This window comes from Sturnira hondurensis, unplaced genomic scaffold (genome assembly GCF_014824575.4).
Source record: "Sturnira hondurensis isolate 20B ecotype Veracruz unplaced genomic scaffold, ASM1482457v3 Scaffold0006829, whole genome shotgun sequence".
NCBI classification, from domain to species: Eukaryota; Metazoa; Chordata; class Mammalia; order Chiroptera; family Phyllostomidae; genus Sturnira; species Sturnira hondurensis.
The window spans coordinates 1,629,113-1,646,120 of NW_028079460.1; the positions used below are offsets into that span (position 1 = coordinate 1,629,113).

General features: G+C 40.0%; 1 protein-coding gene across 2 annotated transcripts in view; it reads left to right on the forward strand.

Annotated features, from left to right (window-relative positions):
* Window positions 1-17,008, forward strand: part of GATAD2B (GATA zinc finger domain containing 2B) — a 107,151-nt gene that overhangs the window by 80,434 nt on the left and 9,709 nt on the right. For both annotated transcript variants that reach the window (XM_037050718.1, XM_037050720.1), the window contains exons 2-3: window positions 9,168-9,503; window positions 15,953-16,082. In XM_037050718.1, coding sequence (XP_036906613.1) covers window positions 9,169-9,503; window positions 15,953-16,082 — 465 coding nt within the window. In that variant the 5' untranslated portion in view covers window position 9,168. The remainder of the gene's footprint in view (window positions 1-9,167; window positions 9,504-15,952; window positions 16,083-17,008) is intronic.

Below are 17,008 nucleotides of genomic sequence, written 5' to 3' on the forward strand. Positions count from 1 at the left end.
ACCTGGGTTGCAGGTTTGATCCCCAGTCTAGGCATGTACAGTCCCTGGTCTGGGAGCATGCAATCCCTAGTCTCTGTGCATATAGGAGGCAGCTGTTCAATGCTTCTCTCTCACATTGATGTTTCTCTCTCTCTAAAAGAAATGGAAAAAAATGGCCTTGGGTGAGAATAAAAATAAATCCATCATAATGCCTTTCCGTGGGGAGGGAAGGAAAAGGGAGGGTAAAAATAGTTTGTGGGTAAAGTTACAAGGGTGCTTCAACTATATCTGTAGTGTTTAATTTCACTGAAAATAAGAAGCAACAAGTATCACAAATGATTAGTATTTAGAATATGTAAAGAATTCTCAAAACTCCACAGTAAAAAAAGTTAAAAAGCGTAAACAATTCAGTTTTAAAAAGGGCAAAAGATATGAACAAAAGAGGATTTACAGATGGCGGTAAACATATAAAAAGATATCCAACATCATTAACCATAGGGAAGTGCAAACTAAAACCACATTGAAATATTACAACACACCTATTAAAATGGCTTAAATAAAAAATAATGACAACATCAAATGCTGGTGAAGATATAAAGAAACTGGATTTCTGAAACATTGCTTGTGGAACTATATGATGGTATAACTACTCTGGGAAACAGGCAGCTTCTTCTAAAACTAAACATTCACTTGCCATATGACTTAGCAGTTGCACTCTTGGGCATTTATCCCAGATAAATGAAAACTTATGTTTCTATAAAAACTTGTATATGAATGTTTGTAGCAGCTTTATTTATTCTAGCAGAAAATCTAGAAACAACTCAGTTGTCCTTCAGGAGATGAACTATTCAGCAATAAAAAGGAACAGACTATTGGTACATGCAACAACTTGAATGAATTTCAAGGGAATTATGCTGAGTGAGAAGAAAAAAAATCCAAAAGTTATATAATGTATGAAATTCCAATCAGTATTTTTTAAAAGAAAAAAATTTAGATGTAGAAAACAGATTAGTAATTACCAGAGTTTAGGGTGTGGTTGGGTAGCTGGGGGAAAAGGATGTATATAGTTATAAGAAGGCAACATGAAGGATCCTTGAAGTGATGGAACTGTTCTGTATCTTGATTGTGGTGGAACGTACAAATCTTTATTATTTATTTTTCTTTCATTTTTGTTTTATTTATTTTTAGAGAGGCGGGGAGGGAGGGAATCTCAGTGTGTGATTGTCTCTCTCGCATCCCCTCCTTAGGACCTGGCCTGCAACCCAGCATGTGCCCTGATCAGGAATTGAACCAGCAACCCTTTGGTTTGCAGGCCTACACTCAGCCGTCTGAGCCACACTAGCCAGGGCATACTTCTTTTCCTTAAAAAAATATTTAAGTTTTTAGAGAGATGGGAAAGGGGGGAGAAAGACAGAGGAGAGAAGTGTCAATGCTAGAAACACTGATCGGTTGCCTCTCATATGCACCTCAACCAGGGACTGACCCCGCAACCTAGGCTTGTGCCCTGACTGGGAATTGAACCGGTGACCTCTCACTTTCCAGGACTATGCCCAACCACCCAACCAACTGAGCCACACTGGTCAGGGCTCTATATTATTTCATTTCTTTTTCTTTGTTTAAAGAGTGTATTTATTTAGCCCTTGCTGGTGTAGGTCAGTGGATTGAGCACAGGCTGTAAACCAAAGCATCGCTGGTTTGATTCCCAGTCAGGGCACAGGACTGTGTTGCAGGCCAGGTCCCCAGTGGGGACCATGTTAGAGGCAATTACACATTGACGTTCTTCTCCCTTTCTTTCTCCTTCCCTTTCCCTCTCTCTAAAAATAAATAAATAAAATATTTTTTTAAGTTTATTTATTTTTAGAGAGAGGGAGAGAGAAGGAGAAAGAGAGGGAGAGAAACATCTAATTGGTTGCTTCTCACATGCCCTCACCCAAGAGACCTGGCCTGCAACCCAGCATGTGCCCTGACCAGGAATTGAACCAGTGACCTTTTGGTTTGTAGTCTGGCATTCAGTCCCTTGAGCCACACCAGCTGGGGTAGGGCTGTATTATTTCTTAAAACTTCATATAATGTGTAATTATCTGAGTAAAAAATTGAATTAAAAATAAAATAGGAACAGAATATTAAGATGCGATCTTTATTATCATCATCTATACATATTTCCATGTTGGAAACATTTCATAATAAAAAGAACAGGCAGTCTCCTCTGTGTGTCTGTACAATAAAATTCTCCTCAGCTGTATAATGTAACCATTTGGAAGATAGATTAGAGGGAGAGAAATCGGGAAGAAAAAATAAGTGAAACTATAAGAAATGAATAGCCCTATCAGTGTGGCTCACATGGTTAGAGCGTTGTGCCATAAACTAAAAGGTCATGGGTTTGATTTCCAATCAGGGCATATGCCTAGGTTGTGGGTTCAATCCCTGGTTGAGGTGCATACAAGAGGCAAACAATTGATGTCATGCTTTCCCAGTTTTCCCCTAGCTCTCAGACCAACCAGCCCTTAAATGTAGGTATTGCCTTGTCCTATGGTTCTATCCTTGGTTATATATTCTAACTATATATTCCTTTTTTTTTCTGGGCTATTTTATCCACATTCATTACTTCAGTCACCTCCTTGACCCATTCAAATACTTGTCTCCAGCTCTGGTCTGAGCTCTGGCTCTTTTGTTTTTGTCATGTATCCAACTGTTTATTGGATATCTTCACCTTGATTTCATATTGGCACTTCTGACAAGAGTTTTTTGTTAGAATATTTTTGGTTTAAGTAGCAAAAAATCTAGCTCACACTGGCTAAAACATTAAGGAAATTTATTGGCTATGTAACAGGAATCCAGAGACTAGCTTTAGGGTAATTTGATCTGGTGGCATAGCTATATAATTAGCTCTCATCTCGGTGTTCTACTGTGCAGTGTCTGCTGTGTCTGCAAGCTCTCTTCCTTCATGGTCACAAGGTAGCTGCCAGTAGCTAGCAATGCACCATTGCTACATATTTTCTCATTAAATATTCAGAGGAAGGGAATAGAATTGATTGGACTTGGTGAGTTAGATTTTCTTTAAAATGTTTTTTAAAAAGAGAGAGAGTCAGCTTTGTCTTAAAAAAGTTTTATTTACTTATTTTTAGAGGCGAAGGGAAGGAGAGAGGGAGAGAAACATCAGTGTATGGTTGCCTGTCTTGGGTCCCCTGCTGGGAACTAGCCTGCAACCCAGGCATGTGCCCTCCCTGGGAATCGAACCGCCATCCTTTGGTTCGCAGGCCCACTCTCCATCCACTGAGCTACACCAGCCAGGGCACCATTATCTATTTTAAGAACTTTCTCTTCACCCCAAAGACTCTGTTCCCATTGAATAGTAACTCCTTACTCCCCTTCTCTCCAACTCCAGCCACTGGTAGCCTCTGTTTTATTTTCTGTCTCTTGTGAATTTGCCTAATCTAGGTACCTTATACAAGTGGAACCATAAAATATTTGTCCTTCACTTAGCATAATATTTTCAAGATTCGTTCATGTTTCCTTGGATATTGAGACATGCATAGCTGTAGGTACATGAAGTTGGGGCTTATAGACAGTAAAGTCAAGAGTAGGCAAGGAATTTGCAATAAGGATGGGCCTTGAGAGTACTATGCTAAGTGGAAAACAACCCATATGATCTCACTCATATGTGAAATACAAAACAAAACAAATAAATGAAACAAAAACAAACTCATAGATGCAGATAACAGCTTAATGGGTTACCAGAGGGAAGGGTAAAATGGGTAAAAGGGGTCAATTGCATGGGGACAGGTGAAAACTAGATATTTGGTAGTGAGCACACTGACATCTATAACATGTCAAATTATAATGTTTACATCTCAAACTTATATAATGTTATAAACCAATGTTACCTTAATTTTTTAACAAAGAATGGGCAAGGAAGATTTGGTCAGAGTTCTCAAGACACCTACTGGGAAAATTTACCTTAGGTATTCAGATATCTGGTTCTGGTTTCCCCCAACTTCTTATGTATCTGTTCGTGTTGTTAGAGTATAATAAGGAGGAATTATTTGAATTGCTTTTACCTGATTGTTGAAGAAGCCAGGATGATGGTGGCATCCCAAACTTCATTCAGCTTTAGGTTACTGAGTTTCATCATATACTTTCAGTGCTCATAAATATAATTTATCTCAAAACTTGAAACACTGTATTGTATTGAACTTGTATCTGTATATGTTGCTGTGTACTTAATTCTCTAAAGATCTTTTTGCATCTAGGTGTATAATCAGTTGAATGACACACTTTTCCCTCCCTTTGCAGCTCCTTGTGGTATTTGCAATTATACTCTCAATATGAGGTGTTGATGAAGTTACCTAAGACATTGTTACTGTGGAGATAGGGCTTAATTTTTTATATTCTATATAGCATTCAACTTTGCAGCTCCATCAGGGGCTATTTTTCAGAGGTAAACCACTTCAGAAGTAACATATGTCAAAAGAATAAATGTTTGGGAGACCTGTAGCTAAATGATGTTTATACAGGGGAAGGGGACCCAAAAAAAGTGCGGAATTATCTTCTGGAGGGCTCGCTCCTTGTAGTGCAGGCTTCCCTTGCTAGGTGATTGTTTTGGGAACTCATCTCTATCAGTGTACCAGTTGGCATTGTTGTGAGAGGCTGTATTAGGTTTCATTAAATTTTTTTTGAAGACTCTTTCAGTATGTTTGCCTATTTCATGGATGGATGATTTACGAGTGCACCTGCCCACACCTATGCTGAGTGTTCAGTTTTTGACCAAAACAGCACCACCCTCCCCAGCAACTTTTCTTGCTTGTTCGTTTTCCCCTTGAAAAAAGTCCTTGCAAAAGGAAATGTGTGGAAGAGGTGAGACAAAAGCCATCAGAAGCACCAAAAGGCATCAGAATTGACAAGTTCAGAAACTTGTGAGCAGCAGGGAAAAAATGTCTTGATTGGTGTATTGTATCAAATGGAAAGTACTTTGAAGGTGACTGAAGTTAAAACATGTAAGAATATCCCTGGCTGGTGTAGCTCAGTGGATTGAGTGTGGGCTGCTAACCAAAGGGTTGCCAGTTTGATTCCCAGTCAGGGCACATGCCTGGGTTACAGACCAGGTCCCCAGTAACGGGGCACATGAGAGGCAATCACACACTGGTGTTTCTCTCTTTCTCCCTCCCTTCCCCTTTCTCTAAAATATAAGTACAATCTTAAAAAAGGAAAAAAAACATGTAAGAATACCTGGCTGGTATGGCTCAGTGGAATGAGCACTGCACTGTGAACCAAAGGGTCACCAGTTTGATTCCTAGTCAGGGCGCACATGCATGGGTTGTGAGCCAAATCATGCCCCCAGTAGGGGGTGTATGAGTGCAACCACACATTGATGTTCCTCTTCCTTTCTTTCTTTTTTTTAAATTTTAATATATATATTTTATTGATTATACCATTGCAGTTGTTCTATTCCCCCCCTTCATTCCCTCCACCCACACACCCCCTCCCCCACTATTCTACCCCCCTTAGTTTATAACCACGTGTCTCAAGTTCTTTAGATTCTATATTTCCCCCACTATTCTTGCCCTCCCCCTATCTATTTTCTACCTACTGTCTATGCTATTTTCTGTACCTTCTCCCCCCTTCTCCTCCTCCTACTCCCCTGTTGCTAACCCTCCACGTGTTCTTCATTTCTATGGTTCCACTCCTGATCTAGCTGTCCTCTTGGTTTGCTTTTGTTTTAGATGTGGTTGTTAATAACTGTGCGTTTGCTGTCCTTTCACCGTTAATATTTTTCATCTTCTTTTTTTTATATAAGTCCCTTTAGCATTTCATATAATAAGGGCTTGGTGATGATGAACTCCTTGAAGTTGACCTTATCTGAGAAGCACTTTACCTGTCCTTACATTCTAAATGAAAACTTTGCTGCATAAAGCAGTCTTGGCTGTAGGTCTTTGGATTTTATGACTTGGAATACTTCTTTCCAGCCCCTTCTTGCCTGTAAGCTCTCTTTTGAGAAATCCACTGACAGTCTGATGGGCACTCCTTTGTAGGTGACTGTTCCCTTACCCTCTTGCTGCTTCTAGAATTCTCTCCTTCATTTTAATCTTGGCTAATGTAATTATGATGTGCCTTGGTGTGTTCCTTCTTGGGTCCAACTTCTTTGGGACTCTCTGAGCTTCCTGGATTTCCTGGAAGTCTATTTCCTTTGCCAGACTGGGGAAGTTCTCCTTTATTATTTGTTCAAATAAGTTTTCCACTCGTGGCTGTTTCTTTCCCCCTTCTGGTACCCCTATAATTCAGATGTTGTAACGTTTAAAGATGTCCTGGAGGTTCCTAAGCCTCTCCTCATTTTTTTGAATTCTCATTTCTTCATTCCTTTCTGGTTGGATGTTTCGTTCTTCCTTCTGGTCCATTCCATTGATTTGAGTCCCAGTTTCCTTTCCATCACTATTGGTTTTCTGTGCATTTCCCTTCATTTCAATCAGTTTAGCCTTCATATGTTCCTCTAATTTGTGGCTAAAATCAACCAGTTCTGTGAGCATCCTGATGACCAGTGTTTTGAACTGTGCATCTGAGAGGTTCGCTATTTCTTGGTTACTTAGAGTTATTGGCTCTGGGGCTTTGAGTTCTTCTTGCGCCATCTTTTGGGCTGTTTGTGCCTGTTCTGTATAAGGATCAGAGCCCTAGGTGTTCGCCAGAGCAGGGGAACTCAGTTGCTGGGTTGTGATGCTGTATGTGGGGGCATGGTCAAAGAGGAGCAATGGCAGTCTCGTCTGCTGCCTCCCGCCACTGTCGCCGCAGGTGCCACCATCACTGGGCCAGAGCGTTTAGTCCCACTGCACACAAATGTGCCACCACCGTCAGCCCTCCACCTCTGGTTCGCCCGCTGGGGCCTGCGAGGTCTGTCTAACTGTGCTGGAATGTGCAACCACGGTCAGTCTGCCCTACACCCCTGCACCCCTACTGGGTCCGGGCTGCCTGCATGCCTAGGTCGGGGGATATTTCCTCTGCTCTGCTGCTGGCTCCGCCCCTCTTACCTGTCCCAATTGAACCGTTCATTGTTGTCGGACTTCTGTATAATTCAGTTTTCTGTTCTTTGGCTGTGTCTTTGTTCTCCAAACATTTGTTGTATTCAAACTTGGTTGTGGGAGAAGGTACTGTGTTTCCACCTATGCCTCCATCTTGGCGGAAGTCTCTTCCTTTCTTTCTCCCTCCTTTCCCCTCTCTCTAAAAATAAAATATTTTTTAAAACCATGTAAGAATATACAATTTTTTATAAATAAATTTTGGGTTTTGGGTTCCCCTCCTTATATATGCTATAATAGCCCATATCTGATGCTGTTAACTGAAGACTAAGAGAATATGGAGAAATTGGAACCCTCCTATACACTGCTGGTTTTAATATAAAATGGTGCAGCTACTTTGGAAAGGAATCCCTCAAAATTTTAAACAAAGAATACCACAGGACCCAGCAATTCTACTTCTAGGTATATCCCCAGGAGAACTGAAAACATACGTTCACACAAAAATCTGTACACAAAAGTTCATAGCAGTATTATTCATGATAGCAAAAAGGGGGAAAAACAAATATGCATCAGTTGATAAATGATATGTCCATACAATGGAATACCATTCAGCCTTCAAAAGATGTGAAGTCATGATATTTGCTATAATATGAATGAACCTTTAAAAACATAAAGCTAAGCGGAAGAAGCCAGTCACAAAAGACCACATATGGTTTCATTTATATAAAAAGTTCTGAATAGGCAAAGAGACAAAAAGTAAGTTAGTGGGGACTAGAGATAGGGGTGGGGGTGAGGGAAATGACTGCTAATGGATATGGATTTTTTGTACCCATTAAAAAGTGGAGATGATGAAATAGTCTAAATTTGGTGATAGTTTTATAACTCTGAATATATTAAAAGCCATTGAACGACATACTTTAAATCGGCGAATTATATCTCAGTAAAGCTGTTCTTTAAAAAAGCATTGAGAAACATTATTTAAATTTAGAAGTCAGAGTTCTGACTTTTCTCTGGTGTTCAAAAGATCTATTTCATTTTATTGGACTTTTTTGTTGTTTTTTTCCTCATTATAACCAGAAAAGAATTGAATAGCTATTATTTTACTGTACACTATAGGAAGGAAGGTGCCTCAAGCACATACATGCTTTTTTAAAAAAATTATTTGGCAAGAGTACCGATTAACATTGGCAGCCTTTGCCATCCTACTGCTTGAGTCTATGAATTATTGTACTGAAAGTCAGTAGACCAAGGGTATGTAAATTAAGTTTTGTTTAGCACCTAAGTGCCCACTTTCACAGATGAAATTGAGACTTGGGAGGTAAAGTAACTTTCTAAATATTTTATATTTTAAAAGTAAGTAGCAGTTTGAACCTACGTTTCTGTGACTCAAAAATTTTCTTTCTGGTGTCTCAGCTATTTCTTACCAAAACAGCTGGATTTAAAAGTGTTGGAGAAATTCTGCAGCTAGATTTTGTTAGTGGAAAAAATCAAAGTGAGAAGGGGAAATGATAATTAGCTTGTCTTTAATAACTTTGCTGTATAACCTGTTATACAGCAAAGTAGAGAAAATATTACCTGTTACCAGCTTTAGCACCTGAGTCCGTTAAGCAAAGCCAGGTATCTTAAGGTTCTGAGTCCATTATCTGTTGAATTGAGAGCAAAATAACAATGCACCCCTCTGATCTTTGCTATATTCAGGCAACCCAGGCTTCCTATTAGATGCTCTTTCTCTAATTCATCTTTCTCTTATTTCTTCATTTATAAGATAGGCCAGTTTAAGATAATGGCATGCATGACCTGAGGAACTTCCCATTCATAAGTCTTTTCCAGGAGACAAATTTGGTGTGAGAGTTAAAACCAAAGCATCTTACTTTGAGCATGCATGCACAAAAGCCAGTCATAAAGGAATGTCTATTTTTTGAGAGATGTAAATTCTCAATGGACTATCCAGGTGAGTATAGTATTTGGTTTCTGGCATCTATATAGTAAGTACCTAATTGACTGGCACTATAGTTTCTTTAGTCTCTAGGAAGATACAGGGTGGGTTAGCTGAGTTAATAACTTTGAGCCTCCATGTCCATATCTATGATTCTTCTTAATACCTTTACTACCTACCTACCCTCTTTCGTTATGGATTATTTAAGGGACTTTATTCTGATCTCACTTGTATTTTTCTTTCCATAGGATGGATAGAATGACGGAAGATGCTCTCCGCTTGAATCTATTGAAGCGGAGCTTGGATCCAGCAGATGAGCGAGATGATGTCCTGGCCAAGCGACTCAAAATGGAGGGGCATGAGGCCATGGAACGTCTGAAAATGTTAGCACTGCTCAAACGGAAGGATTTGGCAAATCTTGAAATGCCACATGAGTTACCCACCAAACAGGATAGCAGTGGTGTCAAGGGCTTTGAAGAGAAACTCAATGGAAATCTCAGGCCTCATGGAGACAACAGGACTGCTGGAAGGCCAGGCAAAGAAAACATCAATGATGAGCCAGTGGATATGAGTGCTAGACGGAGGTATGGCTTGATTCAGCTGCCTCCAGGGATAGGGTCTTCTCATAAATGAAGCCTGTGAAAATGGAATGAATTTAATGAGAGGAGGCATTTTCATCTTAAGTTTCTTGAAAGAAGACAAATCTGTGCCATATGGCTTGACCCTGAATTCTTCTCATTTCCAAATGAAACCAGGTGCCTCAAAAATTTGCTTAGCATACAGAGAACCATAGTTCTTACCTTAAAATAAAGTGGCCATTTCTGGATAAAGGAGGCACTATAGTACTGGTACCTCAATTAAGAGTGAGTTAATAATACACTTTTATTCTAATCTTATGGCTATTTTAGGAGGAAAAAAGTCTTTTTCTTCAGATCATTTCAGGAGTTTTAGGATCCGTTTATTATGGAGTCTCAGCTTCATTCATTTATTTTTTGTACCTACCAATTATGCTTTTTTTTTTTTTTTTAGATTTTATTTATCTTTAGAGAGGAGAAGGGAGAGAGAAAGAAAGGGAGAGAAACATCAATGTGTGGTTGTCTCAAGGCATCCCTTACTGGGAACCCAGCCCATAACTCAGGCATGTTCCCAGATTGGGAATCAAACCTGTGACCCTTGGGTTTGCTGGCCAGCACTCAGTCCACTGAGCCACACCAACCAAGGCCCCAGCTTTTATAACATCAAAAACAATATGGGCCTAGCTTTTCTTGTGTCAGCAAGGAAATTATCTTCATGTGGTAATTCTCTACATTTTTGCTTCGTTTGTGCCCCTTTCCCCAACACATGTATACACATTCACTTGTACATGTACACTCATGCTTGTGCTCTTTCACACACACAACACAACACAAGCAAACATTTTCACGGGCCTTTTTTCCTGGTGTCTGTCAAGTGAGTACCTTGAAACTGTGGAGCACATACTAAGAGGTTCCTAGAACTAGCTGAGGGTAGAGCCTACCTTGACATTGAATCACAATATAGAAAAACTCTAATTTTAAGAACATTCAGTTATGGTTCAGAAACAACTAGTAGGCATGAAAATTACTCTTCAGTGTTCAGTTGCCTTCCAGCTGACCTTCTGACTTTGTCCTAGGACTGATCCACAGCAGGATCTTTAAACTGGACTGGTGGGAGAAAGAAGAAGAAAGGAGGAGTGGTTATAACCTTATCTGAGTTTCTTTCTCTACCTTTTAACATTTCCTTACTAGTATTTTCCCTGGATTATCTTTTTAAAATAAAACGCTCAATAAAGGATTATTCTTGGTATAGCATTAGAAACCCTTAGGAAATTTCAGATAAGTTCCCTAGTAGCCCTGTGGAAGAAGAAAAAAATTCTTGGGAGCTATAGGTAGTGTCAGCAGAATGTTATGAAAGTAGGTTAATCCTTAGATCTTTGAGGGGAAAAAGAAAGTGAATAAATGAGATCATGTACCTGAGCGACCCACTTGTCCCATAATCACTCTTATCCCTGTGGAGCTAGTGACTAATTCTATTTCACTGGAGAGGAAGAAGAGGAAAAGTGTTAGGTGGGTTTCTCACATCCGAAATTGGAGTTGAAAATGTATTTTTCATGGAAACATTGTTACACATTTGGGTAAGATCTCATTGATGCTATTGGAATTATAAAATATCAAAGATAAATTCTATGTTAAAAAGTCAGGCTACCCTGAAAACCCTACTATTGCTTTTATTTCACTTTACAGAGCTGGCCTTTTGAAACAATCCTCTAGAAACTGGGAGTCTTTTTTAATGATCCCCAGGGCAACAGGCTTGATGTAAACCATGTAGAGCCCCATCCTAATGGGAAAATAAGGTCCTATTGGACAATGTCTTTTTCCCATTCACCAGACGTACTGACAGCTGTTTCCATTTAGTCCCAGGGTTTTCATGAGAATGAATAAGATTAATAGAGTGCTCAGCAAGAACAATGATTTAGTTGATATGGATAAAAGGAGAGAATTTTTATTTTATTTTTTTATTATTTTATTTTTTAAATATATTTTATTGATTATACCATTACAGTTGTTCTATTCCCCCCCGCTTCATTCCCCTCCACCGGCATGTGCTGGTGTGCCCTCCCCCACCATTCTCCCCCCCTTAGTTTATAACCACGTGTCTCAAGTTCTTTAGATTCTATATTTCCCCCACTATTCTTGCCCTCCCCCTATCTATTTTCTACCTACTGTCTATGCTATTTTCTGTACCTTCTCCCCCCTTCTCCTCCTCCTACTCCCCTGTTGCTAACCCTCCACGTGTTCTTCATTTCTATGGTTCCACTCCTGATCTAGCTGTCCTCCTGGTTTGCTTTTGTTTTAGGTGTGGTTGTTAATAACTGTGCGTTTGCTGTCCTTTCACCATTAATATTTTTCATCTTTTTTTTATATAAGTCCCTTTAGCATTTCATATAATAAGGGCTTGGTGATGATGAACTCCTTGAAGTTGACCTTATCTGAGAAGCACTTTATCTGTCCTTCCATTCTAAATGAAAGTTTTGCTGGATAAAGCAATCTTGGCTGTAGGTCTTTGGATTTCATGACTTGGAATACTTCTTTCCAGCCCCTTCTTGCCTGTAAGCTCTCTTTTGAGAAATCCGCTGACAGTCTGATGGGTACTCCTTTGTAGGTGACTGTCCCCTTATCTCTTGCTGCTTCTAGGATTCTCTCCTTCATTTTAGTCTTGGCTAATGTAATTATGATGTGCCTTGGTGTGTTCCTTCTTGGGTCCAACTTCTTTGGCACTCTCTGAGCTTCCTGGATTTCCTGCAAGTCTATGTCCTTTGCCAGAATGGAGAAGTTCTCCTTTATTATTTGTTCAAATAAGTTTTCCACTCGTGGCTGTTTCTTTCCCCCTTCTGATACCTCTATAATTCAGATGTTGTAACGTTTAAAGATGTCCTGGAGGTTCCTAAGCCTCTCCTCATTTTGTTGAATTCTCATTTCTTCATTCCTTTGTGGTGGAATGTTTGGTTCTTCCTTCTGGTCCATTCCATTGATTTGAGTCCCAGTTTCCTTTCCATCACTATTGGTTTCCTGTGCATCTCCCTTCATTTCAATTAGTTTAGCTTTCATATGTCCCTCTAATTTGTGACTATAATCAACCAGTTCTGTGAGCATCCTGATAAACAGTGTTTTGAACTGTGCTTCTGAGAGGCTGGCAATTTCTCGGTCGCTTAGAGTTATTGGCTCTGGGACTTTGAGTTCTTCTTGCGCCATCTTTTGGGCTGTTTGTGCCTGTTCTGTAGCAGGATCGGAGCCCTAAGGTGTTCACTAGAGCAGGGCAACTAAGTTGCTGGGTTGTGACGTTATATGTGGGGGCGGGGTCAAAGAGGAACTATGGTGTCCTGCATGCCGCCGCTGCCCCCACTAGTGCCGCAGCTGCCACCGTAACTGGGCCGACGTGTTTCGTCCACTGCACTTGAGTGTGCCACCGCCGTCAGCCCCTCCCCCCCCTCCCCCGGGGCCTGCGTGGTCCGTCTCACTGTGCGCAAATGTGCGACCTTGGTCAGTCTGCCCCGCAGCCCAACTGGTTCCGTGCTGCCTGCGCACCTAGGTCGGGGGATCTGTCCTGCCCGACCCTGCTCGCTGCTGGCTCTGCCCCTCTTAACCGTCCTGTTGAACGGTTAGATGGTTAGATGTAGTCGGACTTCTGTATAATTCAATTTTCTGTCCTTTGGCTGTGTCTTTGTTCTCCAAACCTTAGTTGTATTCAAACTTGGTTGTGGGAGAAGGCACAGTGTTTCCACCTATGCCTCCATCTTGGCAGAAAAAAGGAGAGAATTTAAAAGAAGAAAGAAGGAAGTGCTCTTGATATCGTAGCCATATCATAATCTTTTTTTAATCATTTGGGTAAATTATATCTACTGTGAAATAAGGTAAATATGAAACCAGTGCTGCTTATAGTTTGTAATGCCAGTTTACATGGCAGTTTGGGTTTTTTGTTTAGTTTTTATTACTGTGGCCTTAAGGATTAGCCATTTTATAGTTTCTGGGAATCGGCCAGTCTGAGTCACAAGTGACGTCAGCAGCAAGTCCAGCTTTTATAATGTCTCTCTAACAGGTAGTGTTTCATACTTAAGAACACAAAATACTGTAAATCATATATATGAGTTTCTGTCCCTAGAGAATTTAATAAATGAAGCCAGAATTTAAGGTCAAAAGTTAATTTAAAATTTGAGGAATGAAATCTGACTTGAGCTTTGTCTTACCTGTGCTGTCTTACTAATGTGGGTCTGATTATATCTGGGAATAAAATACCGTTTAGAGCCATGGCTCATGGTTGGAGCGTTGTTGCATAGCCAGAGTGTTGCAGGTTTGATTGCTGGAGAGGGCACATGCCTGGGTCCCTGGTGTAGACACGTATGATCCCCGGTCCTGGTGATCTGCAGCACTGACACCTGCCATTTGTAGCTGATCAATGCTTCTCTCTCTCCCTTCCTCTCTCTCAAAAAAAAAAGAAAAGAAAAAGAAAAGAGGAAAATGCCCTCAAGTGAGGATAGGTAAAAAAGAAAAAAATACATTATTTAGGGTTCTCAGAATACAGCTCCCTAATAGATGCCACTCAATTGCAAAATCTCCATCCAGGAATATCTCTGCCTGTCTTGTTGCGGGACAATCTCTAAGCAGTTGGTAGGTGGCACTCATTTGAGCAAGGAAGAATTCCTTAACTTAGAAATAATCTGTGGTGTATGTATCCAGCAAGGACCAAAATGGAAAGAGCTTACTGTTGATGTAAACATTGGGGAATTAAGTAGAAGTAGAAATCTACCAGAGCTCAAAATTGTTCACCCATGTGTTAGGGGTAGTGGAAAGATAAAAGAATATAGAAATAATAAATAAAGTCACCAGAAAAATGAATTTACTTTATTTATTTATTCCTGACCATTACTTTAGGAACTTGGAGTTAGAGAATGAAAGGTTCTTCTTTTCTTTTATTGGCTTCTTTTTCTATAGCCCCACATTCTCAGCTTGCTGTGTCTGTGGCCAGTGGTTATAGAGTAATGCAGGAGAATTTAATAGTTCCCAAGATACTCTTACTATTCTGTCCCCTACTATTTCCTGAGCTAACTTTGGTTGATTTTGTAACTCAGTTTTACTGTGTAGAGAAATTGAATGCCTATGCAACCATCCAGGGTGCCTAGTTTAAAAGGCACATGTGTGCCCTGGCCAGTGTGGCTCAGTTGGTTGGAGGGTCATCCCATAACTGAAAGGTTGTAGGTTCGATCCCTGGTCTGGGTGCATAGGGGAGACAACCAGTTGATGTTTCTCTCTCACATCAGTATTTCTCCCTCTTCCATCTTCTCTCTAAAAGCAGCGAGAAACTGTCCTCCAGTGAAGAATTTTTTTAAAGTGGGCGGGGGCCCTTGTGCCAACAGCAACTGAGTCGAGAAGCCCCAGGAAATGGTAGACAGGCTCTCAGAACTAAAGATTTTGAGTTACATGTTTAAAAAGACCTAAAACACGTTGCTTTAGACCTATGTACTCCAAAGTACAGTGAAGAACTCAGGGAAATAGGGCCTGGGAAGATACTTTGAGTTGAGAAAGCAGAAGAGAGGAAGAAGATCTGCACTGACTTGGAAACCTAGTCAGTCAGAATTTCCAGGATTCTTGTTACCCAGGTCTTAAGCAGTGAGTGCCATTTTTCATCATCTTAGACAAGTCTGATTCTTTTAAGGCTAACTCCACAAAGACCAAAACTAGAGTTGTTTAATAAACAGACTCTAAGGAAACCAATGTGAAAGATTTAGATTTGAAAGTCATTTCTAGACAGTTTCTTTCTGACGATAATACTCAGTAGAACTCTGGCAAGTAGATGCAAGTTCCATATATGTTTATGTCTGAAGTTTCAGTCCTCCAGAAGGCTGTAGACATTGCACTTGGCATTGTCTATTGCCTCATGCCCTTGAGAACAGTACCTTCTTTTGCCTTGACTCTTGACAGGATAGACTATCTTGCAGCTGCAGCATAACCTCCTTTCTTGTGAATCCTCAGAGAGCCAGGACCATGTTGTTACTGGTATAATGAGTTGCCTCCTTTAACGGTGTATCACCTGTACCTAGAGTGGGCAACTAGTTTTTACTGCCTTTGCTCTTCTTCCCCTGTCAAGCTAACCATTTTTTTTTTCCTATCTAACTAATGAGACAACCCAAAGGAGAGTGAGGCGCGGGAAAAACATTTAGAACTTTTATTTAATCAGTATGAAATGAACACTCCTTTTCATTTCTAAACCCATTGTTTGTTTCAGCATTCTCTATGAAGAGTTTAGACAGAAAAAGTACCTTTGTAGAGGTTTTATCGTCACTCACATTTTAGTGTCTTCTTTATTCCAAGATTCGAGTTCACTGTTTTCCCTGGGTGAATTGGGACAGACCTAAGTTCCCTTGGATTTCTTTGTTGGGTGTAGAAAAGAAGTTTCTTAAACTTTTCTATGAACCTTCACTGTTGGAAATACCTTAATTTTTTTCTATTTTGTTGTTTAGTGAGCCAGACCGAGGAAGGCTGACTCCCTCCCCAGACATCATTGTTTTATCTGATAATGAGGCTTCCAGTCCTCGTTCCAGCTCCCGAATGGAAGAAAGACTCAAAGCAGCCAACCTAGAGATGTTTAAGGTAAAAAAAAAAAAAAGGCAAAAAGAAATTTTTTAACTACTTCTATTCTCTTTAATTCTGTAAGAGTCCCAGTTCTGGTTTTCTTACAGTTTACTTTTTAGATCTAAATACCTACCAACTGATGATACTTTGTAAATAATTATTAACCTCAGGGGAACTTTTGGAGGAAACTGTTAGAATCAAGTGGAGAAGTTAGTTTGAAATAGCATGTTCAATAGACTTTATCTTTGGAAAATGAAAGTGAAACTTCATAATTCAGGTCGTATAAAATAAACTCTTGTCTGAAAGGATACCTTCTGTATTCTATCCTGGGTCTCAAAATATGGAGGGTTCCCTAAATTTTAAGTATGTCTAGAGGAAATATGGCTTTAAAAGATTTAGAAACATTTTAAAGGAAAGCAGTGTCTCCCTTTGGCCATTCTTATATTTTGCCAGTAATGTGGTTGATCAGCATTTATATGTGATCTTTCCTTTCATTCTGTAAGTATTTTAGAGTGCAGCAAGTCCTTGAATAATGTCATTTCATTCAATGTCCTTATCTTACAGTGTTGATGAGAAGGGGGGAAAAAATGAATTCCCAACCTGGGCCAGTGTCTGTGTGGAGTTTGTTTATCCTCTCCATATCTGTGTAGATTTTCCCTGGGCACTCTAGTTTCCTCCCACATCCCAAAGATGTGCACGTTAGGTTAAACGGTGTGACTCATTAGTCAGTCTGAGTGGCATGTGGGTGTGGGTTTGAGTGTGCCCTCCGATAGAAAAGTATCCTATGCAGGGTCAGCTCCCAAGATAGGTTCTGGCTACTGAACTGCCAGGATAGGTTCTAGCCACTGCCAACCCTGAAGTGAGATAAGTGAATTGGAAAATAATTACCTTATTTGTTTTTATTAATCTTTCTTAAATATGTATAGAGCTTACATTTATTTTTG